This window comes from Somniosus microcephalus, chromosome 9 (genome assembly GCF_052327205.1).
Source record: "Somniosus microcephalus isolate GS21.2 chromosome 9, FLI_Smic_1.0, whole genome shotgun sequence".
Lineage (NCBI taxonomy): Eukaryota > Metazoa > Chordata > Chondrichthyes > Squaliformes > Somniosidae > Somniosus > Somniosus microcephalus.
In genome coordinates, this window is record NC_140995.1 from 127,416,252 (window position 1) to 127,442,190 (window position 25,939).

A 25,939-nucleotide genomic window follows, 5' to 3' on the forward strand; every position below is an offset into this window, starting at 1 on the left:
TTGAAGTATTAAAATCACAAATGAGGTCATTAGTAAACAACTTGCTGAAAGCCCAGAAAAAGTTAGAGGAAGCGGAACACGTGAAGAAGTCTCTTCAGGAAAGATGTCTGGATTTGGAACAAAAATTGGCTGACGTCCAGCTGGGTAGGGAGGATATAGAAGACCCTCTCGCTGGCCTAGCTCAGGACGACTCCGAATATTACTATGTCCTGTCCTGCCCAACTTGTAACTTCGACTCCCACCATACAGAAATCATGGAGGAGCACCGAAAGTCTACGGAACATCGGGAGAAGGTGGCTCTACTACGGAAAAAGGAGGAAGAGAAGGAGGAACTGCGCATACAGCTGGCAGCTGACAGTGGAGCCCAGAGAGTCTCCAAGAAGCAGAAAAGGAAAAGTCAAAACAGAAGATGACCCATCTGAACCATGATTACCTCTACCAGATCACACACGTGGTCCCTCCGAACGGAGCCAATTCAGTTCGGAAGTTCAAACTGTTAAACCCATGGAAGGACTATTGAATGAGTCACTCCAGCAATGTGAACCGACTACACCACAGAGACTGAATCTATGAACTGTTTTCCACAGAGACTGAATCTGTGATCTGTTTTGACATGAAGATATATATGTTATTATGTTATGTTAAACATGAAGTTATATGACGTTGACTCCATCGAGAGTATATCTGTAAATTGTTATATGACGTTGACTCCATCGAGAGTATATCTGCAACCTGTTTATATAAAATTGAAGATTGTATGTTTAACGGGATTCTGTAAGTAATAAGCTAGGAAGGGAGGAGTGTTGTGTATGTAACCGTTTACCTTTAAGGGAACTATAGAATGTGACCGTTCGCCTTTAAGAGCACTACTTCAGGGTGGCACTATTTATTGGCTCATGTATACTGTAATACCGATAGTGACCACACCAGTATATAAGGGTTGTGATACGTTAACTAGGGCAGAAATCGCCCAGACCTCTGAATAGTAAAGACCTGTTTTGTTTGTACTCCTAAAGTCTCTGAAGTTATTTACTGCACAACTTACAGACTTTACAGTGGGGCCCTTGTGCACTTATTTGCCTGCCTGAATCAACTTTCAGGCATGCCTTTAAATAGGCACAACATTCCCATCCAAAACAGGCCTAGGTCTGTTTAAATATGCCTGTTGCAGAATCTCGATTTCAACTTTCAAGGAGAAATGGGCAAAACATACATGGCCCATGCCAGCCTAACCAGTGATTCTTAAAGGGGCCGTTGGAGGCGTCTCCTATTCCTAGAAAAAACCCAGAACTTTAAACAACCTTGGGACAGAAAAATCACTAAACCTACCAATTCCATCTTATAAATTCCTCCCACAGCTTTCGCCCACATGGACTTCCCATCACTCAGGAGGACTTCCCATCACTCAGGGGCCTTTCTCTTTGACACTACTCCAATCCCAGAACTGCAATTTTTTCCTTACAATGACTTCTGGTGTTCCATGAATGCACCAGGTCAATGCCCCTCCATGGCTCTTTGGGGCTGCTGCACCTGGTGCATTGTGCCCCGAGTGCTGGTTTCTGCATCTATTACTTCCCCTGCCCCCAAAATGATCCCAGCAACTCCTCTTGCCAGCTATTCCTGTCATCCTCCAATATTTGGTCTGTTCCAGATGCCCATGGATGCTCTCTTGTGCCAGCAGCTACGGATATTCTGTCTGCAACTAGTGGCCTAGGCTGCTCTATCTCCTCTCAAATACCACAGCCTCTGTCACTACTGCTGGGTGTCATGGCTTCGCCTCATTCTAGTGCCGCAGCTACAATCTCCTGCTGACAGCTTGAACGTGCCCTAGTTTCTACCCTCACCCCCACAAGTCTTGCGCTCCCAATTATCTGATTTTGTGGTTGTTGCCAGTTGTTCACTGGTTGTTTATCAGTGAACAGAACTTTTTATATAAATAGATGGTGATTTGAGTTGGTGAATTTGGTTTTACAGATAATTATTTTTGATTAGTTGGTTTAGTGAATGAGACATTTGAGCCAGTGTGCTTCACGCCCTAAGGATACTTTCCCAAACCACAGGAAGACACGCAAATTGAATTTTTAAAATTTATATTGATTTTCCAAACACAGTAACAATGATCAAAATTTCACTAGTTTTATTATTGATCACAAAACTATTTTGTTGCTGGAATTATAAGACCTGCTGAAGTTCCCACTCCTCAGGGTTTTTTTTAAATGGTGTGCAAACACATCTAAAGAAAAGAGAAAGCTGCCTTACATGATTAAGAGAGCACTACACACTGATTGTAATCCCTGGTGAAATTAAAAACTGAAAATTAGACGTTATACATTCCTCCCTACTAATAGTGGTATTTCATTGAATACCATCTCTACTGTAATTTTCAGATTCCAAGGAATTACTAGGTGGTGATAGTACCTAAATAATAGATGGGGGAAAAATTCGGTTGATTAGCACCTTCCGTTAGCGCCCAAGCGCGGCAATGTTTGCGCTGCTCGCGAAATTGACCAGACATTTTGTGGCGGCGTTAAGCACTACCGCCACAATATCCTGCGCCCATAGATCGTGACGTCAGTCGAGCGTACAACGCCCCGGACCGGATATTGAGTCGCGCCTCCTGCCTTAGCCCCTGCCGCTAGGAACGACAGGTAGAGGGGAACGCTTTCAAGTCGGGAAGGGGCTGGGGGAGCGCTATTTAAAGGTGGGTGCTTCCTGCCTTTTCTTGTCGGCAAAATTTTTGGTTTTAACGTTGTCCTAAGGGGTTTTGGCCCTCAGCACCACTTTTGAGGTTCCTAAGTGCCGAGCTCTTTCCCTGGGCCTATCCATTACTGCTTCCACACAATTGCTTTTGAGGTCACTCCAGGCCGAGATTCAAGGCTACAATGAGCAGGGTGTGGCTGGCCAGCAAGATGGCCCCTCCCCTTTAAGAACTGAACGGCGCCAGTGTGTCTGTGTTCCATGGTAATTGGCATCGCCTGAGCTTCGGTAGCGTTCTGAGGTAGCGCCTTGCTCCCTGACGTTTGCGCCTTAAGAGAGGTGTGTAGCACCTGATTTAGCGTTCAAATCACCTCCAGGGGCGATAGAGGCGAATTTTGCAGTCAGAGGCGATAATTAGCACCCGGCGCTAAACTTTGCGCTCGGCCAATATTAGTGCCCCAAAATGGGCAATACCGAATTTCTCCCCCATGGTTCCTTTAAGATAACTATGAAAAACCCAACCCTCGCCCAAACACAAGAACTACTACTTTCACTTCAAAGAGGTGTTTACTGAAATATTTACACTATACTGTATTTCACACCATGCGTTGCATTCTTACACACACAAAACAAAAGAAGCAAACTCAGTGGGGACTCTACATGATGCAAATAATGAATAAGAAATGTCATCTGCAGGACAAAAGAGTACTTATTGTAATTTTAATGAATAAATGAAAACTGCGAATAAATTTTTAGACTGATAATGTTTAACACAGAGAAAAAAACAGCATTTAAGGTAACATGAAGATACTGTTTAATTTGTGTCTCCAAAAATATTTCTGTCACATAGGCTTATTTTGTACCATATACGTTCAACTGTGTTTAAAATACACCAGTAGATTCCATTATGCAGGACAGGAAAGGGGATGAACTCCCTTAAGCTCGACTGCTTTGCTGAAGTCCACTTCTAGTGCCTGTGTTGCCTTCATTAGTTTCAGGTTACGTATGCAGCCCTTGAAAGGAGTATTAATGGTCAATCCTAACTGTTTCATGTCATCTGAAATAGATATATAAAAACAATTGTTATTTGGTATTTGTGCAATTAAGTCACTGTAGACAAGGACTTGCCATAGGCAAACAAAAAATTTCAAAAAGTACCGAAATCTGACACAAACACAGAAAATACTGGAAGTACTCAGCAGGAGAGAACAGAGAAGTTAAGTTTCACGTGTGGACCCTTCAGCAGACCAATGGGCAAGCTGGTGAAATAGTATATTAGTATTACTCTTTTATTTGCCATCTGATTCTATTTTATTTATATGACGCAGTACAGTACACTGAGAGCCTAAATTACCACTAGCGGTGTTTGAATGACTGACCAATTTGTCTCCCTGTATTATGCAAATATCTTTATTATAATCTGCTATTAATTTCCATGACATGAAATCCTTCTCACTTCATTAGTCAGGGAAACTTGTCCAGACCCTCTAGAACTTCAGTAAAAGCAGATAAATGATATGCTAAAATAATCAATATACTACAATGCAATGCCTTTGGGATGAGGTAGCCCATATTGGCCACACTACTTGATGCCATGCAGCAAGTATGCATCTTTTGGTTAAGTAGAAGAGGAAGATTGATTACTCTTTCTAGGGATAGATACAGGAGGATTAATAATCTGTAATATATGGCAAGAGCCACATTACAACATAATGATGAACTTAATCCTTCTGATATTATTCCTTGATATTCTTGAGTAGATCCAGAAAATAGATGGCACAGATGTGATCCTGCCATACATTTTAATGGCCCATAATTTGCAGCCCCTACGGGTGTGTATGAGGTGTGTATGTGCCTGAAAAGGCCACGCAAGTTCTGGGTTTTCGTGCACGAAGCGCATGCGCTAAAACCCAGGACTTGCGATCTGTCAAGAATCTTCTTGATAGATCCAACGCATCCCTGGGAAAAGGACATCTGCAAGCGGAGAGTTGGGCTATTTGCCCAGCTTCTGCCCAGCGAATGCCCATTAAATTCTTATGCCTGGCAAAAGCAGGCGTAAGGCCTGCTTTTACCAGCGTAAGAGTTTAAATGAACATAAAAATAATTCTTTTCCAATCATTTAAACATTAAAAAACCTGTACAATAAGGTAAGGTTATTTTTAGCCCCTTTAAAACTTTTTCATTTATTTTTCAAAAAATTGAATTTTTGTTTTAAATATTTAATTAAATGGCATTTTAATTAATTTTGAATATGTAATTTTTTTAATGTATTTGATGTGTACATGTATTTTTGGGGGTATTTCCATTCATGCTTATGGGGTTTCCGTACATATGTTTTTGCCTCCACTACTCTATCAAGGAGTCTATTGCATATATTGATCACTAGTTGTGTGAAGAAGAACATTCTGATATCAGTCCTAACTTCGCTTTTTATTCATTTGAAGCTGTGTCCCCATTTCTTCCTCTTGTAATTTAGTTTAAAGTAATTTTCTTAATCAATTATACATTACCTGTTAAATACCATGATGAAACCAGTTAGCAATCAGTTAGTGCGTACCTGGATACCCTCCAACAAAGATTGGATCATTGGTGTCAGTTGCAGTGGAGGTTACACTTGAGCTTCTGCTTTCTACTTTCTCTCCATCAACTGTCAGTTCCAAACGGTATTTAATTTTATTGACCACTACATTGTGCCACTGTCCACGACACAACCCATTGAAGTGTGGAGGCTCATAGACAGCTGTAAATATGCCAGCTCCATTGTCAATGTGAACCAAAATCTAGCATTATAACATAAAAATGAAAAGTATTAGGCAAAGCATTGATGAGATTTTTTTGAAAGTCACTGAAATCACCATTTAAAAAAATGTATATTTGAGCAATATTTTTTCTTGCATTCATTAAACATTTCCCACTGTGCACCCTAATAGTTTATCAAGTGCATCTATATAGTCCTGCTCATGCACAGACCAATAAATCAAAGCACTTTACTTTTACTTATGATTATAACTTACTTTTCCATTGACTAGTTCAATGCCCAGTCCATCCACTCTCTGACTGCTGATTCCCAGTAAGACAGCATCTCTTTGAGAAGTGCGGAAATCAAACTCGATTTGTAAATCAATTCCAACCCTGTAGCTTGCAACTGAAATGACACAAGACAAAATATAGTTGCTCAGCATATTGTAAGTTAGCATGGAGTAATCAGTAAAACAGATCACTTTGTTTTTTGCTGCTAATCTGTGTGCTGTAGTCAAATATTAATTGCTCTAATGTGAATGGTCTTCAAGCAGTAGATTGTACACTGAGCTAACCATAAGCTGCTATGTATCTAAAAGATACTTGAGTCAAGCCAAAATAAGCTACTCTAGCCTTGGATAGATCATCAGTAAGGCCATATGTGAAATCATTGGGCACTGTACTTCAAAAGAACAGTGGTAAATTAGAGAGGGATCAGAAAAGAGCAACATAATGATTATATGAGCTATGAAGAAACTAAATTAATTTTCATTATAGAAAAAATATTTAGAGGTGTAAGATTCTCAAAATTATCAGATCCCCCAAAACAAAAGATAACCCTATTAAAAATGACTTTGGACCCTTGCTAAAAACTTCAGGAGTGATAAAAGGGCATGTTGGGCCTAACAAGGAGATTCAAGGTCAGAAACAGACTTGGCATTTTAAAAGGACATGTTCAGGCACGTTTGGGAAAAGGCTGCTGCAGAATTTGGGATCTACCTCTGCAGTAGACAGTTTGAGTATTCGAGGTAGTCAAACTGTCTGGGGGAACTGTAAACGTCACTCAGCCCCTATCAAGAAATTTACATGCTAACAATAGACCCACGGAAGAACAGCCTCACAGGACCCATCCAAAAACATGCATAAAACAAATCATTTCACCCACCCTACAAAGAATCTCAGGCCCCACAGGAAACTCAAAGCTTGAGGACAAGTCACTACAATTAGATAAGAGCTCAACAACGCAGGAAAACCATCCCGAAACCACTTCTCACATTTTTAAACTACTTCAACAACTCAGGAAGCCATCTCGAAACCGCTTAAACAATTTACACAACTCAATGTTAACGAGCCCGCCAAAATCTAACAATAAACCTAAACTGATTTGGCGCGCAGATTAGCAGGCCTCAATTAGTATAATTGGAGGCCTGTTCAACTGTTAAACAGTACACAGTTCAGCACAGTTCAAGTTCAGCAAGGTGGAGTCGGAGTACAGTACAGTTCGATCGGAAAGAAGAAACAAGTTCAAGAAGAGCCAACATCGAGTAACATCAAGGTCAAGGAGCAAGCATCTCGAAGCAGTTATTTTTCGCGAAGAAGTAACACACCATCGGACACCTCGCGGTCACAAGGGCCCCACGAAACAACCAACCGAATATTACCTTCAGCCAACCGGGTAATATTGGGCCACTGCGACCAACAAAAAACCAACTTGGAAGAAACCGAAGATCCGCAAGTTTTTCCACTCTACAAACTATCCTGACTTACCCCTGGGTAAGATTTTAGTCAAAAAGACTCGAAGCCCTATTTCTAACCAAAGAAAATTGGGTACTCACCTGATAAATCTAAGATGCACCCTACCACATCAGCGGACTCGCAAAGTCCGACCAGATACGCAGGTGACGTCCTCTACCGCGTCCGGGGTACGGCAGGCCCCAACTGACACAACTAGCGAACCCCGAAATCGCGAACCAGCTCAACTGTCAAGGAGCTGTTTTGGTGAGCATTATCCCTGATCCTTTCAGAGCCTAACTTAGCTAGTAAGGTGGGATTGGGAGGGGTGAGATATTTGTCTACTGTAATTTTCCCTCGTGTATGTCGAAGTGTTTCCCCATTTTATTAGAGTGTTATTAATGTGTTGTATTTTCTTTCTCAAATAAAGATCAAAGTTCTTGCACCAAAAATCAGTTGTCTGCTGCACTTTTATCACAACCCCCAAATAAGTCCAAGGTCTAGAACCAAGGGAGTGGGAGCGATTCGAACCGCTCATAAGTCAGAGGTAAAGCTGACCCCACACACCACCCCCTACAGAGGTGACTCCCTCTGTAAGGACACACCCCACTTTCAGAGATCTACAAAGTTTAGGTATAGGTTGATAAAAGACAAAACTCAGGGACCTCCAACTATGCAATTGCTGCTTCTCTAACCAGGGCCATCCTACTTGCTACGGATTTGGTTTATAGTATTACTTGGAGCCAAAAAATCCCAGCTGCCAGTGACAAATCTAGCCCTTCAGTTCCCACTACAAACCACTCCTCCTGACAAGTGTTTTTCCTTTTTTTTAATCATAATTCTACCTCAATGCTTGATCCTGGATCTCGTACACGGAGTTGATAATGTGGTTCTGGCACAGAGGCACTGGGATCACTGATCCTTACATTGAATTACATAGGATATACAGCACAGAAACAGGCCTTTCGGCCCAACCAGTCCATGCCAGCATTTATGCTCCACTCGAGCCTCATCCCATCCTTCATCTAACGCTATCAGTAAAACCCTCTGTTCCCTTCTCCCTCATATGCTTATCCAGCTTCCTCTTAAATGCATCTACACTATTCGCCTCAACTACTCCCTGTGGTAGCGAGTTCCACATACTAACCACTCTCCGGGTAAAGAAGTTTCTTCTGAATTCCTTATTTGCTAGCTTGCTGACTATTTTATATTAATGGCTTCTAGTTTTACTCTTCCAAACGCACTCTCTGTATTTACTCTTAACAAAACCTTTCATAATTTTAAAGACCTTTATTAGGTCACCCCTCAGCCTTCACCCAACCTATTCATCCTTTCCTGATAGGTATAACCTCGCAGTTCTGGTATCCTTGAGTGCCGTGTGCCCCGGCGGCACAGAGAGATAACCTTGCACTTATAATCTGAGGTCAATTTATTAACATATTATCAGTGCTCCTGGTGCACAAAGCATGATGTACTGGGAACACACTAGTGTTAAGAATGGCTTCTCAGTGTGAACACACCTGCATCACACTGTTCAGGTAAATAAAATTTGGGTTAACGTGTACACTAATGTGTCATGAGATTTCATTTGGGATGGGTCAAAGTAAAATAGTTGGGGAAAAATGTTGTTGTATTCATGTGTGGGCAACAACAGTAATGTTTTGTTTGGCCATCTCTTTCCCACATGGCAGCTGTTTCTCATCCTGCCAGGACACTTCACACCTAATTTGAGCCGTCTTTGTCTCCTCTGTCCTATTACCATCTCATCTGGTTTTGAATACCTCTTAATTTCTCTTTACTTCTCTTTTGTTCTATCGCAGCCCTGCCTTCGATCTATTTTATTTCCTTTCCAGTTTTGAAAAAGGGTTTCAACCCGAAACGTCGACTTTTAATTTCTCTCCACGGATGTTGCCTGGCCTGCTGAGTTTTTCCAGCATTTTCTGTTGTTTATTGGATACATGCTCAGATGATTGTTGTACATTGGATTTCAGGCACTTAAGTGAATGCTGGCATTCTGCCTCATTAAACCTTAGTAGGTACATGCTCTTTTCAGGTCTTATCCTTGGGTGTTTCTCAGTGACTCAAATAAGTAACGTAACCATAAATTTGCTGAAATATTAATCAGGAATGATCACACGGAAACCCAGTTAGATATGCAACCACTTGGAAAGCTACCAATGGAGCTGCTGACTGTTGAACTCCACATTCCCCCACTCCCCTCCCCAAGGAGGTGGTACCATCCTCCAGTGCCGCTGCTCCCACTCCGCTCTTGTTACTGGTTAATCAGGGTTTGCGCTTAGTGCCATCTCCATGGTTAAGCACAGACAAGATGGATACACATAAATGGGTAGTTTTGACAGAAAAGGCCCATGTTCCAGGTGTGGTAGAGGGACTCACAGGTATGGAGCAGGGAAACTGCTGCCAAAAAGGAAACTGCTTTCCCCTGTCATTACCTGAAGGAGCGAAGAGTAGAGGAAACAGATTGGCTATAACGTGCTTTGGGACGTTCAGAAGGCAGTGCAAGGTGCTATATAAATGCAAGTTCTTTCTTTCTATCTTTCTATTTTTTAGTTGTAGATTTTCCAGTCCTGCTACTGAGGTGGCAAGTCTGGAGAAAACTGTGAGCTTTAAGTAGCAAAGCACTGACCATCTTCTGGAGTCAAGACCTCATTTTCTATTCAAGCTGAGCACGCAACCATATTGCTTTCTCATCCACCTCTTACAGATAAAATGTTTTATATCCATCTTTTAATGAATAAAACATGTTGGCCTAGAAATTCAGTGGCGCCCCATTTGGGGTGCCAGTCTCGCCAGGGCGCTGGAAGTACCGCCCCAGAAGGAGTCGCGAGCGCCAGCCGGATATTCAGTTTGAGCGCCCCAAACGGAAGCGCGGCGCTACTCGAGGCGCCCCGCATCCGTCTTGGGGCACTGCAACTGAAGTTCGCAGCGCAACGTGCCGCAGCACCACACGCTGCGGCATGGCGCACTGCGGTACTGCAGGCCTTCCTCCCCTTCTTAAAAGGAAGGGGCCTGCTGCAGCGCGATCTGAGATCGCGAGTGCCGGCAAAAGAGCTCGGCACCGAGGAGAAGTGCCAGGCTCTTGGGAGACAGCCGGCACAATGCGGGGGCGGGGGGAGCTCAGGAGGCCGGGGACAGCTGCGCGAAGAGGAGCTGGCAGGCGGCCAGCAAAAAAAATGGCCGCCCCGCACTTCCGCGCCTCTACCGCTGCAGGTAGGCCCCCCTGAACCGGTCGCAACGGCGCTACAGCGGGGGGCGCTGCCAAATTTCACGATCGGGGCGGTAGCGGGGCGCTGCGCACACCGATGACGTCATCGGCGGCGGCGCAGCGCTACCGGCTAACGCCGGCAATAGCGCCCTGCTAAACTTCGCGGGAGGCGTGGCCAGTGGCGCTAAACCCACTAAGTGCCCTCTTTGGGCGCTAACTGGTGGCGCAGCCCACCGAATTTCTAGGCCGTTATCTCACAAATGTATATATACTATTAATCATTTTCATGGCTTGTTCAACTATCAAAAATGTTCAGCTGTCAAAAACATATTTACACTTTACTATGTGAAAAAAGGAAATGTGTTTGCATAATTTCAAAAACAGAACTGTTAAAGATTTGTTACTGTGTACACTCACTTATAAGACTAGAAATGTATGCCTCTGATCAGGGCTGAAAGTGAAGGGGGTTATTCCATAAATGAGTCATATCCTCTTTCAGGTTTTCCTCCCAGCAAAGCAATTTTTCCAAAGATGGTGCAGCCAGCAGCACCTGGTACCATATCAGTGCATTCCTATCTGGTGTTGCTGTCTGCTGCTGCTCTGTTCTGCAACCCTGTGATATTTCAATGGTGACTTCCCTTCCCGAATTCAGTCAGTGCTCCTGTTGCTGATGTAAATCAGAAGCAGCGCCGTAGGATAAATACAAAAAGAGATTTAAAATCAGCAGCTGGAGATAGGACTGATGTTGGGAGGCAGTGTTACCATTTAAATAGCACATCAGAGCAATAGCTGATAGGAATTTTGGAAGAAAGAAACTCTGTAATTCTACCCCTTGTCTTATATTAAGCTTGTGGAGGTTTTTTTTTGGAAACTTTGGAGGTTGTCTTATATATGGGTCAAAACTCATTTGGGAGTGTATACAGTAGGCGTAAGTAGCAGGCAGCAGCTTTCTTTGCAAGAGCAGTGTTTTAAAACGATAGCTGACTAAAATGACTCTGGTTGTTAACAATAAAGTAACTACAAGCAATTTCAATGCCAAAGCAATCAAATATGTTTACCTGCTTTAGCAAAACCTGTTCCATCAAAATAAGTTCCTTTTTGACTATTGCGAAAACAGACACCAACATCCAGGCTGGAGGTCGGATTATCCAAATCAAAAGTTTTATCGTTCAATTTAAAGTTACGGATGCAAGCATTTATACTGTAGAGTACCTGTGTTAAAAAATGAGTAAACAACAGTGTAAGTATAATCACTATGTTCAGATGACTAAGTTTCATATAATTTGAATGTCTTCATAGCTAACTCAGCTTTTAAAGTAGGTTGAAATAGTATGGAATAGGTCTGAGTGCAGTCTGGCTATATTAAAACTGGGGTTGATTTTGACTCCCTTCGCCTGGCATTAATGGGGTGGTAATGGCCTCAAAATGGGGTCGGTAGTCTTGCCGCCTCGTTAACTCCGGTGACACGGCCAGCTCCATTTTGAAAGGGGCCTACCACCGGGCGTCCAAAGCACCTGCCTGTTTCAGGCGATAGGCACCTTTCAATATGGAAATTGGCATCCTATGACATAAATAGGGCCCTGATTGCCATTTTAAGTTGGAACTGGGCTGAGCCTGTGCAGTTAAATGTAAATGTACACACAAAGTGAAAGTCCATAAGTTATTGAAAGCAGTCAGAGAGGAGATAGAATAGACTCAAGCCACAATTTTTCAATCCTCCCTAAATATGCAAATTGTGCTTTGGGACTGAAAAGTAGCCAACGTCACACTTTTGTTCGAGATACACCTGGTAACTATAGACCAGTTCATCTAATGTCAGTTGTGGGCAAACCTTTCAAATCCAAATTTAAGAGTTCATTTAGAAATGCATGGATTAATCAATGACAGCCAGCATAGATGTGTTTGACAAAGTTTTTCTGAAGAAGTGACTGATTGGAAAGGTAAAGGGAATGCAGTTTCCTCTGGCTGGGGGTTGGTGATGGGTGGGACATCAATTTACAACTGTCACTAAGAGTGCGAGGAGAGAGGTTAGGAGAAATTTCTTTACACAGAGGGTTGTTGGACCATGGAATGCCTTACCATGTGGAGAGGTTGAGGCAGAGACCACTGTATATTTTAAGAGAAAATTAGACAAATATTTCAAGCGGAGAATAATTCAGGCTTATGAGGAGACAGAAAGGCTTTGGGATTAATTTTAGATTCCTCTAGCAAGGAGTTGGCCAGACACGGTGGGCCAAATGGCCTCTTTCTCTGCTGAAAAGTTACATGATTCTATAGTAAAGCACAGAATTGTGCACTATTTCCTACTGAGTGTCCTTTGAAAAAATTAAGAACATAACTATTAATATTTATCTATTTTGATGAGACAGCTCACTGAGGAGAACTGCTCTTGGTAAGATGGAAAGGCACTGTTGCAGAGGATCTGCAGCCTATTCGCACCAGTACAAAAATATTCCATTCCCCAGCGGTGACATGGCTTATCTTGATGAGCGTGTAAAATGTCCCCATCATCCCCTCAAAGAAGGTAAAGAAAAAATCGTTTTAAGTGAGACAAGTGGAAAGAATCTGTTGCTGAAAAAGGAACCATGAAGTACTGACTGATGTACTGCAAAGTTCTTAAGAGTTAAGCTCCCAGCATAGATGATCACGATGGGAGCACAGTTCAGAGACTTGGGTGTGGAGGTCAACATGTCTGATTTATGGTGCTCCTGCTTTTCCGGCAAAGATTTTAATGGTCAGGAAATGAGAGGTGCTCTGAATCGGCGCAATGGCCTCCTTGCCTGATTTTCCAACAGGTGCTCGCATCAAGTGAGGCTCCGTGCTGGGAACTTAGCCTCACAATTTCAGGAGTTTGATATTATGCACTATCTACATGACTGCTCTTGTTCATATCTTACACGGCCAATTCTTCTTGTTATGTAGTTCTTAGGCAATCCTCCGATATAAATCATGCCCACAACATCCAGGATATCTGCATTTTTAGGACTAACTGTAGTCGCCATGGTGAGGCCAATTGTAACTGTTACTCTCTTCCTATCCCGGACAATTCTGACCTGCAAAAAATAAATGCAGATTTATTAAAACAGTTATTATACATTCTATTCCACCTAACAACAAGTTGCAAAAAAGTAAGCTTTATCAACAAGTATAAAGAAAAAAGATTGGCATTTATATCGTGCCTTTCATATCCTCAGGACATGCCAAAGTTCTTTTGATGTGTGGTCACTGTTCCTTTGTAGACAAACATGGTAGCCAATTTGCACACCTTAAGGTCCCACAAGCAGCAATAAGATGAGCGATCACATAACCTGATTTGGCGGTGTTGGTTGAGGAATAAAAGTTGGCCAGGAGACCGGGAGAACTCGCTGTTCTTCTCTGAAATAGTACCAAGGGATCTCATATATCCACCCGAGAGGACAGACTGGGCCTTGATAAAATGTGTTTTCTGAAAGAAAGCACTTTCGACATTGCAGCACTGCTTCAGTACTACACTGAAGTGTCAGCCATTGTAATGCATCACACCAGTGTTTTGAAATATTGAGGCACCCTTTAGCCTGCTGACTTAATCTATTAATTAGTCATTAATGATTACCAGAATAAAAATTGCAGGACTTTTCCTTCATACTTGCAGGCTATTGCAGTGATCTCTTTTGTCAAGTTCAATGCTAAATATTTTTACAATTGTTTTATTGAATGTTAAATGGTTTTAAAATGGATGATAAATGTTCCCATTCGTTCCTAGTTCATGGAGCCACTCTTCTTACCCTCTCCACCAATTCAGGCAGGCACTGTAGTCTCCCCCTTTTCTCTCGCAATTTATACTGGAACTCTGCTCCCCTTGAGTCTCAGTGCCTGCTGGCACTATTCTTCCCCTCACCCCCAATTCAGGTTGGCACTCTTGTTCCTTACCTTCATTTCACATTGGCACTCTTGCCCTCTTCCCCTTCCTGTTCATGCTGGCCCCATTTCCACCCCCCTGCTACCTCTCAGTTCATGCTAGTTCTCATCTGCTCTCTTGCCCCTCAGCTCATATTTACAGGAATCCCTGCCCACAGACCTCATTATTCGATTCCCAGAGCAACAGCAGCAACATATAGGAGCCAGAAGGACTTCCAAAAGGCATTCAACAAGGTTCCACATAAGAGACTGTTAACAAAAATGAGAGCACATGGATTGGAGGCAACCTATTGGCTTGAATAGGGAATTGATTAAGAGGTAGGAGACAGAAAGTAAGGGTAATGGGTATGTGACTAGTGGTATTCCCCAGGGATCTGTACTTGAGCATCAACTTTTTACTATATTTATAAATTACTTGGATGAAGGAATAGAGAGCTGTATATCTAATTTTGCTGATGAAACTAAGTTAGGTGGCACAGTAAATAGTGTAGATGGGAGCAGAAAGTTACAAAGGGGCATTGGCCCAGAAATTTGGGTCTCCTCGGGTGAGTACGCACGGGGTACTCACCCGTAAGCCCAATGGAAGTGCCGGTTTCCTGCATGCACTGCGCATGCGTGGGAAACCTGCACTTCCGTTCCCCTGAAAGAAGGGGTTCAGAGGTCGAATGCGTGCACAGGAGAGGCTGCGCGTGCGCATCGAACTTACTTTTTTTTGCAGGTTTTCCCGGGAAGGTAAGTCTCCAGAAGTTAAACATGTAAAAAGCAGTCGCAAGGCCTGCTTTTTACGAGGTAAGTGGTGAATTAATTAAAATTAAAACATTTTTTCCACAGGTTTATTATTTTTAAATACTTTAAAGAAAGGTAAGTTTATTTTTAGCCCCGTTAGAAAATAAAATTATTTTTTCAAAAATTTAAATTATTGTTTAAAATAGTTATTTCATGTAATTTATAGTTTACTAGCTGGGGGGGCCCGGCGTTGCCTAGGCTTTTTTGTGGAACGGCAGTAAACAGGGCCGTGCGGCTGGCCGCTGCCGCTCCCCCGCTCTGTGTCTCGGGCCAAGCGGTTGTCAGGCCCGGCCCGGCCCGAGTGAGGCAAACTCACCTCCTGCTCCGGCGGGCCGGGAGCGGGATACTGTGCCGGAGCCGCAATGTGGGGGTTTGTTGTGCTGGTGCTGTCGCTGTCGGTATGAAAAAAATGGCGGCAGCGTTTTGGGAGGCTGCAGGATTAGGCCTGCCCACACACGGAATGAAAGGCCCCCCGTGACGCACCGATTGGTCAACCATCAGGTCACTGAACTGTAGGATTGGTCAACCATCACGTCACTCAACGCTAATGAGCGGTAGGATTGGTCAACCGCTAATGAGCAGATTTTTGAAAGTTTTTTGTATACTGTCCGAACAATTTTTGTCTGACCAAAAAGTAAATATACGTATGACACTCCCCTGATCATAACCTTTCTTTTGATATAACATATGTGTAGGTACGCTCTATAACTTTTGTGTGTATAGTGGACAGACAGACAGACAGACAAACCAACTGCTTTATATATATAGATTTTAAAAATTTGATTTAAAAAAAAATTATTTGAAGGTTTAGTGATGTTTTGGGGCTTATAGTATTTATAAGTTTGACAGGTTTTCCTGTCAAACTTATGAATGAAGCATTCCCCCATGGCCCACGTGATCCCAGGAGACGCATTGAACTAATTGCGCCCCTGGGATACGCAAGCACTGCGCGCCGGCAGTTGGAGGAGGCCCAGGATCGCAATTCCACGGGGGCCCACAGCTCAATGGCCAGCGCACAAGGTAAGTGCAGGTCGGGGGCTTACACCCGCGGGAAGCCCCCGACTCAAATTTCTGGGCCAGTAAGTGAGTGGGCAAAACTGTGGCATATGGGAAGGTGTGATGTCATCCGCTTTGGACCTAAGAAAGTTAAATCAGAGTATTTTCTAAATGGTGAGAAGCTAGGAACTGTGGAGGAGCAGAGAGATTCAGGGGTCCAAGCACAGAAATCACTAAACGCTAGTGGACAGGCACAAAAAATAATTGAAAAGGCTAGTGGAATGTTGGCCTTTATCTCCAGAGAGCTGGAATACAAAGAGGTGAAAGTTATGCTACCATTGTACAGAGCTTTGGTTAGACCACATCTGGAATGCGAAGTTCAGTTCTAGGTACCACATCTCAAGAAGGATATATTGACCTTGGAGGGGGGTGCAGCACCAATTCACCAAAACGATACTGGGGCTAAAAGGGTTTAATTATGAGGACAAGTTGCATAGTCTAAGCTTGTATTCCCTTGAATATAGAAGATTAAGGAATGACCTAATAGAGGTGTTTAAGGTGATTAAAGGATTTGATAGGGTAGATATTTTCTCTGGTGGAGGAGTCCAGAACAAGGGGGAATTGCCTTAAAAATAGAGCTAGGCCATGGAGAGGTAATGTCAGAGAGCACTTCTTCACACAAGGAGTAGTGAAAATCTGGAACTCTCTCCACTGTTGTGGTTAGGTCAATAGAAAATTTCAAAACTGAGATTGATAGATTTTTGTTAGGCAAGGGTGTTAAGGGTAAGATCGGGATCAGCTGTGATCTAATTGAATGGTGGAACAGGCTCAAGGAACGGAATGGACTACTCCTGTTCCTATGTTCCCATGAGCCACGAATGGTGGTGAGAGACAAGTCAGCAAGCAGAGGAGGATGATTTTTATGACAGTAGGGAATTGTAATTCGCACAGGACGTGCAAATGTTTTGCAGATTCTGCAGTAAAAATGCAGCCTTGATTTTCCAGTGGCCCCCACCTAGCTTTGAAATAAGAGGTGCGGATAAGTTAGAATTCCATTTTACTTCAAAAGCAATTAAAAGTTATTTAATTTTGGAAATAAAAATATAAAACTTTTTTTCTGTTTAAAACAATGTGGCTACAAAGCACTTTATATAGTATGTACATAATTTAGGATCAGGGAACAACATTAGTGATAGGAGTCATTAATACTGGATGACAAGTATCGTGAATTCCTGATAGATGCAGTGGGCTCTGATTGCATTTATTGCTCCTGCTATGACCAAGGTACATTAATTAATATTGGCTTCATTCATACTAGCCATATTACATTGGACACACACATATACACTAGATGCAGTTGCTTTCTCTGAATCTCAGAGTAAAACTGAGGCATGAACACACTTGCATTTGTATATGTTTTCAAGAATGCATCTGTGCACAGTTGATGGCACACTGAGACTACCACCATATATGGGTGTCAGTGCAGGGCTCACAACTGGAGCAGAGTGAGATTTCCTTGCTGCATTTAACATTTAATTCACTTTCAGAAAAGATCTGACACCAAGATCATGGTATGACAAAAGATTTAGCAGGATTTTAATTGAGCAAATAACCTGTGATAGTGGCTTAATAGTACAATGATAACTGGCTAGGCGTAGAGTGAACACTAAAGGGTTAACAATTTGAATTCAATTTTGATGTAATCACAAGTAATTTACCAAATAATAATCTATAGTTCATCAGTCAAAGTTAACAGTCAATGTCAATATATGTAGATTTATATAAATATACCAGTCGATCTCCTGTGGCTTTGCACACGGAGAGCCAAGATAAAGAGCACTTTTCAGGCCAAGCAGGGTTAGAGGTCAGAAAAATAACTGAATCAAGGGGATAGGAGACAGATGGGAGGGGGAGAGAAGTGAGGGAGAAAGAAGAGGGGAAGGGTGAAGAAAGATAAGGAAAACAGGGACAGAGTGAAGAGAAGAGGACAGAAGGGGAGGTGAGAGGGGGAAGGTAGAGAGGGAGATGGGAGGGAACAGAGTGAGGATGTGAGGGGAGAGTAGCGGAAGAGTGAAGAGGGGAGAAAATGGAAGAAAAGGGCAGAGAGGAGATGAGGTACATGGGGATAAGAGGAGAAATGGGAAGGAGGAAATGAGAGGGGGACGGGGAGGGAAGGGGAAGGAAAAATGGGGAAGGAGGGAGGGATGAGGAGTGGAGATGGAGGAAAGAGAAAAGGGAGGGGTGGGGAAGAGAGGGGGATGAGGGGTAGGGGAGAGGAAGAGGGAGGAAGGGGTAGGGGAAGGCAAGAGAGAGCAGAGGAGGTACAGATGGAGGTCAATATATGTTGCCTCAATTGAGGGTGGGGTACTAGTGGAGGCTTTCCATTCAGTGAGAGAGGGGTTTCATATGTGCTTTGACCTCATTGGGAAGGAGGCAGGTTGTGAATGTCATGTCAGTGGGATGGGGGTGGGGGGAGAGAGAGAAGGAGGTCTAGTCAGTCAGACAGGTTTGCTTGTGGTGGTATAACACATTTCCTCTCATTGTTGTCATGGCACAATTCCAAAGGTTGGTTCCTTATATTTGCTTTAGGTGGTTCTGTCATGTGGTATTATGTCACATAACATTGTGCTGACAGCATCATCTACAGGTGCAGTCCCTTGGCATGTTGCAACCACAAACCATTTTCAATATATAATAGATTCTTGTTATTATATCTCTTGTAATATAACTTCAGTTAACTCAATTAGTAATGGAATTTATTTAGCATTTATTACCTTATGCCATTCACCATCATTTATCTTCCTTTGAACAACTATGCTTGCATTTCCACTTCCAAGGTCATAGCTGAAATGAGCCATTCCATCTTTTATCTGAATGGTTGCAAAGTCTGCATGGTTAATTCTTGCCATATAAAAAACAAGACCAGATTCTGCCTCTGTTTGGATTTCAAACTCAATTACAAACCTGCAAACAAGTCAAAATCATTAATCAACACCCAGTAGCTTGCCATGAACTAAATACCACACAGGAGCTTATTTTCCAGTTTGGTATTATCACACATTTACAATGTAATCTTTAATAACTTTTCATTTAAAACATAAGTATGAAATTACATCTCCTCAAACAACTGGTCTCCATGAGAAGGTTTACATTATACAGATTAGAATTGAATTACTAGCAGGTAAACATAGCAATGTAAAATGGGGTAAATTTTCACCTTTAATGGGCTTTAAGCATCGCCTGGGCGCAGTGCAGAAAGGAAAATCTGTCCGGGAGGATTGCACACCCTTACCAGAATCTGTCGGATTTATCCTCCGTTTATTTCAATGGAAAGAAAATCAGGTGGGTGCTATTAAGGGAGCAGATACTTCCCCGTCAGATTTCCCTTTCTGCATTCTGCCCATGTGATGCTTAACCCCAAGGCAGGTAAAGGCAAAAATCTACCCAACTTTTTTTCTGCAAAACAACACTGAAAATGTCAAATACTTGGTACATTTCAATTTGTGGCAATTCATCTCACGTCATTAAGCTGTCATGATAAAGCTATACCTGTAACAAAATATACCATTTTACCAAGTAATTTAATATTAAATTTAAACAATGGGGCATCTTATTTTATCTACCATAGTAATACAGAAACTAGTCCTATTTACTTTAAAGCCAATTTTCCAAGCATAATAAACAAAAATCAGAAGCTTAAAAACTTCATTGTGCCGAGTTCCTCAATTACATTCAATTCTCTGCTTCTTCACACAGAAGATGACCCTCTGCTACTCTGTATTTACCTGTTTATTACCAGTAGTAATGCGTACTAATAAGTTCAATGCCAGGGCAAATACAAATAACGTATAAAATGAAGGGTGTGCTCTGACTTTCAGCCCTGGAGAGATATATGTTAATTTTTTGGGTGTGAAATAGAATAGAGTATCACACAGTAATTATATTGTGTAAAATTTCAACATTACCTAGTTTTGACTTTGGTATCATCAAACTCCATGGCAACATGACTATTTTTGGAGAGGCCAAAGTGCTTGGCTTTCAGCAGTGCGATAGGGGAAATGTCAGCAGCACATGTCATCTACATATAAATCAGCAAAAAGTGAAAATTCAAAAATCAGACTATACAAATAGATCATCACTAAACTATCAATAGACCATTGACATAGCATGGCAGAACAGTTGAATATAGAAACATGCTCAGTCAATTCCACAGGTTAACCTGGTGCTATAACTGAGTAGTATGCATGAATATTAAAAATACAAAGTTCTAACATTATCAAACTGTAGTGAAACCTCCATTATCCAACTCAAATTATCCACCTACCCATTTATCTGCCAGAATCTTCACAGGAAGAAACCTTACATGAGACATCACCACATTGAACACTTTTTTTCCATTTGTATTTCATTCAATTTTCTTAGTAAACAAAACTACATAAGGTTCCTTTTGTTCTTTAAATTGTACTTGTTTTCATTCCTGTGCCAAGGGTATTGCTATATTGGATAAAGTTTAGAGACTTTCAATTATCTGCCAATCTCCTTTATCTACCATGGGGAGCCCTTCCATTATGGTGGATAATGAAGACTCCACTGTAGTTCAACCAGTATTTGATCTCTCTTAGCATAAGGTATATTTCATGGTTCCTGGGTTTTTTCCTAATACCATCTCACATTTCTATCAATAGTTTGATTCACAATTAAGATATCACATAGTTAATTTGAGTTGTAAAAAGAACAAAGATTATAAAATCATGCATAGCTATTACAATCAAAAACCCGAGAAGATCAGGTCAGTTAGAGGCATCGGAAAGGCTAGGAGTACTTTCGGTACAAAGTACTCCTACAAATGTTATTTAAAAAAAATTAATGGAATATCTTCCATCATTTAGCAAGTTGCTCTCCTTTCCATTACTATTTTTAATGCTAATTCCATTAGTTTACATGGAATGGAAGCAAGACTAATTGGTTTGGAGTCACCGGTGTTTGTTTTGTCACCCTTTTCGAATATGGGCAGCACCACATTTGCCTGTTTCCAAGCCACCTCTGGCTAAACCTTTATAAGTCACTGGTTAGGCCCTAGCTGGAGGGTGTCCAGTTCTGGGCATCACACTTTAGGTAGGATTTCAAGGCCTTGAGGAGGGTGCAGAGAACATTTACTAGAACGGTACCAGGGATGCGGGACTTCAGATACGTGGCGAGACTAGAGAAGCTGGGGTTGTTTTCTTTATAGCAAAGAAGGTTAAGGGGAGATTTAATAGAGGTGTTTAAAATTATAAAGTGTTTTGATAGAGTAAATAAAGAGAAACTGTTTCAGTGGCAGAAGGGTCCGTAACCAGAGGACACAGATTTAAGGTAATTGGTAAAAGAACCAGAGGTGAGATGAGGAGAATTTTTTTTACACAGCAAGATGTTATGATCTGGAATGCACTGCCTGAAAGAGTGGTGGAAGCAGATTCAATAATAACTTTCAAAAGGGAAGGGGAAAATTTGCAGCGCAACGGGCAGGGGAGTGGGACTAATTGGATAGTTCTTTCAAAGAGCCGGCACAGGCACAATGGACCGAATGGCCTCCTTCTGTGCTGAATCATTCTATGATTCTATTACCAATCACTATTTATCAAAATGTGTAAAATTCTATTTTACTCCAATATATTTAGTGTAGTGCGAGAAATGGTGAGAGTTCATTTTCTTTAGTTCACATTGCCATCTTGTCTGCGTAAAATGATCTCATCAGATTTTTGCTGTGAAGAACTTGTAAAAGTTAACCTTTTTTGAAAGGCTTTTGTGTTTGAACATCGTTTATGAAGATTAAAGGGAATTTGTTTTAAAACAAATATTTTTAGGGGATGGGGAATAGAAGGTCATGTTAGCATTTTCTAGGGATAATGAAAACAGTTCAAACACAATTACTGGATGACAAAAGATACCAGAATGGAGCCATGATCAGTAGCAAGCTTGCTGCTCTTCAGTTCCGCAAGAAGCACGTCCTAAGAAGCAGTAAATGCAAGTAAAAAATGTTAGAGACTGAAGCAAAGAATAAGCTCATGTCTGCCATATCCAGTAAAGCTTTTAAAAATGCTGTTAATGATGCACACGTCTTATGTATGATGATAACAATAAAAAATTAAATTGAGCTACATTAGAAGAAAATTAAGCTCTTGTGTTAGCAGCCAAATTTATATCTGCCTGTGTGCAAAAGGTAAGTTAAAATGGACTCTAAGGTGAATTAATTTAAAAATGTTATAATCCATTTTATTATTACTGATCATAAATGTAGAACTACATAGAATGTACACCACAGAAACAGGCCATTCAGCCCACTGGTCCATGCCGCTGTTCATACACACAAGCTTCCTCCCATCCCTCTTCTTCAAACTCCATCAGCATATCCTTCTACTTCTTGTTCCCTCATGGTGTTTATCTACCTTCCCCTTAAATGCAACTATGCTATTCACCTCAACTACTCCTTGTGGTAGTGTAACTCCAAACATTGCATTTACATTGACAACTGAGCTGTGCAGGAGGATCATGAGAGTGAGGTCAGGAAAGCATCACCAAGCCAATTTTAGCAATTGTAATTACCCTACATTTTACAAAGAAAAGGTGGATCAAACCAATAATGAAGGCCAGTTTATATGCCCAGTCTGTAAGTGAGTAGAGTTGCCCATTTTTTCAGTCTCTTCAAAGTGCTTGTGATCCCATACCAAATCTTGATGGAGATGATGATAAGAGAGAAAGTAGTTGCCAATTTGTCTGTGAAAAAAATGTTAGGAGCCCAATCTCATTGCCACCATTGTTATGGAATGTCCCTCATCATATGTTGCTTCTGTGAAGTAATTTCACTGATATAGTTAAATAAAGGGCTTCATAAATAAAGGCCTTCATAAATAAAGGCCACTAATGCTGCATAGATAAATATTTGGCTGTCCTTTAATAAGCAATAACAGTATAAAGATGCAATTCGCAATAATGCAAGCAATTTATAAAATCTGTTAAAGACAAATAGCATTTTGTCTGTTGATTTGTGTGAACTTTCAGTTAGTGCCAATAAGTAAATCATATTTGTCATTATAATTGTGACTTGATGCACTGTGCTATCAATCACTGTGTGTTTTATATTATTTATTTCCAGAGCCAAAACAGCATTTATTGAATTTCACCTCCCAGTAAGACATCATGAAGGGAGAAATTTAAGAGTCCTAGGCAGGGATTTTCCTCACCTTGGTGGGTCCGCGGCAGGCGATGTCGGTGGTGGGTCCCGACCCCGCTGCTGGCTCCATCCCACTCAGTGAAATGAATTTCCTTTGATTGGGCTTGTTCAGCCCGCCCAGCGCGTTTCCTGGCCAATTAGATGAAGCGGTTCTGGTGACGTCATTTGATGACGCGTCATCAGCCGGTTTCCTTAATGGGACCTTGGCCAACTTTATTTTGACATTTGTGCTGTCAGTGTTCTACAGCACTGAGGTGCTGCAAACACTGACAAGCACTGCACAAAGGCAATGGGCTGCACCCAGGCTTTCCCATTACTCCCTCCGTATGCTTATGGAAGTAGTCACAGCACACAGGGATGTCCTATTCCCTTCCTATGGGCGGAAGAAACCTCCCCAGGAGATCAACACAGCCTGGTTGCACATTGCAGAGGAAGGCACAAGCAGAGATGTGGTCAGGAGGACCTGGGTGCAGTGCCGCAAACGTTTCAATGATCTCAGTATAGTATAAAGTCACACTCAACCTTATCCTGCTGTGTCTCTCATCACATCCCCATCACATCCTTACTCACGCCAACTTACCTTGCGCCTCCACCCATCCCTCTCTATCTATATTGTCACATCCCCATCTCACTAGCCACCCCTCACACTCACCCTCATCCTAGTGCAATCATACCAACTAACAACACACAAGGGTAGGCACTTGGGTGTTTTATGCAATGTTCATGTAAAGTTTCTGTTAATGTGGTGTCAAACAATTAGTATTTTTATATTCAACACTTTGTGTTCTAGGACAGATTTGGGTGCACCTTTGGAAGTGGCTTCGTGAATTGCAGTGAATGGTGAGACATAACGGTGCCACCCACAATGGTAATGAGTGTGAAAGGAATGACTTGGACAATGTAGGGATGCTTTATGGTGTTAGTGTGGGGTGGTGCCAACCTGGCGCATCATGTGGCAACCAGGGTGTACAGCATCAAGTGAAGTAAATCTGGCCATGGTGAGGCCATCCCATGCCTTCCGGGCAGCAATGTGCTCGGGTGCTGATGCCCTGTGTCCTGTGCAGCATCAGGTGATTGCGGAGAAGGTTGGTGTTGTTGTTGGTGCTGCTGGTGTGCCTGGTGATGCTGGTGTTGGGGCTGATCGTGGTGGGATTCTGAGGACCAAGGTGAGAGAGTATAAAGTGCACCCATGCTGGTGGAATAGATGGCAGGTGAAGTAGAAATGACAGAAGCGATCTGTCAATGGTGAGAGAGGTAATGAAGTCAGACTGGATGCTGACTTGTGTAAAGACTTGCAGCATAGTGAATCTGTTGTGGAAATGTAGTGAGGATGTGCTTTTGGCTGAGGGAATATATCTCTGTAAGGTGGGAGCTTTTACTGTACATTTGAAGCTGTCCACTCAACAGCTGATTTAATGGTCACTGAACTCCTGCCTCAGCTTGACAGACGTGATCCACGAGCAGTGTGGACTCAGTGGGCAAGCACATAAAATCAAAAGGTGAAATCAAATGTATTCTTAATGATCTCTAAACAAGGTCATACTTACCTGAATTGGGTCCCCCACCGCTGCATGTCGGTTCTGCTCAGCACTGACAGACCCGACATTGGGAAAGGCGCATGGCAGCGGATTCACAGCGGGGTCACGACCCGCTGGGAAAAAAACTTTCCCACTCGACCCACCACCGATCGCACCTGCTGACCCCTTGGAAAATCTGGGCCTACTTTGCCAATGGGGATTCTTGACCCCAGCAATGCAATTTTGGAAATTTATGTGCAGACTGTGCATGATTTTCAGATCTTTTAGATGGGTACAGTCCACCTGAATTTGCAATTGATACTGCTGGCAAGAAAGCATGAACTCATGAGATCACCCGCTATGTACTAGTGTGATCAATCAATTCTCTTTGATTCGGAAGTGGGAATGACTTCATTAATGCATCGTGCAATTTATGCTCATTTCAAAAAAAGAAACTCACAGGAGCAGGTGTAGGAAATTGTGTGTGTTCTGGGATAGGTTTGGCCGTGATTTCAGCTGAGAGTCTAGTTGCTGTCTCAATCTCTTCTTCTTCTTCAGGAAGTGGTTTTGAAGGTTTTAGGGTTGGGCACCTGCCAATGTCTGCATTCTCAAAAGATACTGGTTGGGCAAAATCTAGCAGTCTAAGAGAAAAAGCAAATATGTGGAAGAATAATTGTATGGCTAATATAAATCCTACAGTATGGAGCACTGCAATAAAAGAACAGCTATTTATAAAGGTTATCTAATTGCAACAATTTTTTCTCAAATCTGCCATTATTAATTATAACAGTTGACATCAGGCACAGTTTTAGCGCCCATGAAAAATAGCACCAGCGATCACTAACTTCAGTTTTAGCACCCCAAGAGGGAGGTGGTGCGCTAATTCAAGCGCTTCACTTCCTTCTTAGAGCGTTAACCCCAAATAACGGGGCGGTGCGTTCTGCAGCACTACGCACTGGGCCACGTAGCACTGCCACATAGAAGGGCTCCTCCCCTCATTAAAGGGGAGGGCCTAAGCCCACAACTCTACGGGGCCCTACCTGGATCCCCAGGGAGCAGGATGCCGTGCCAGCAGTCCGGCACACAAGAGGAGTGCTGGGCTGCCAGATCGTGGCACGGACCCCGCGTTGAAAGACGCAA

At 42.3% G+C, this 25,939-nt stretch overlaps 1 protein-coding gene across 2 annotated transcripts in view; it reads right to left on the reverse strand.

Moving 5' to 3' along the window:
• Positions 1 to 3,245: 3,245 nt before the first annotated feature.
• The window catches only part of lama2 (laminin, alpha 2), a 600,632-nt gene continuing 577,938 nt past the window's right edge, over positions 3,246 to 25,939 (reverse strand). The window contains exons 57-65 of one of the 2 annotated variants that reach the window (XM_085997158.1): positions 25,260 to 25,440; positions 22,000 to 22,059; positions 20,038 to 20,150; positions 18,847 to 19,036; positions 13,291 to 13,446; positions 11,452 to 11,605; positions 5,712 to 5,842; positions 5,255 to 5,477; positions 3,246 to 3,754 (exon numbers count right to left, since the gene is read on the reverse strand). In XM_085997158.1, the coding sequence (XP_085853284.1) occupies positions 3,603 to 3,754; positions 5,255 to 5,477; positions 5,712 to 5,842; positions 11,452 to 11,605; positions 13,291 to 13,446; positions 18,847 to 19,036; positions 20,038 to 20,150; positions 22,000 to 22,059; positions 25,260 to 25,440 (1,360 nt within the window). In that variant the 3' untranslated portion in view covers positions 3,246 to 3,602. The remainder of the gene's footprint in view (positions 3,755 to 5,254; positions 5,478 to 5,711; positions 5,843 to 11,451; positions 11,606 to 13,290; positions 13,447 to 18,846; positions 19,037 to 20,037; positions 20,151 to 21,999; positions 22,060 to 25,259; positions 25,441 to 25,939) is intronic. The other variant, XM_085997157.1, reaches the window with a different exon arrangement.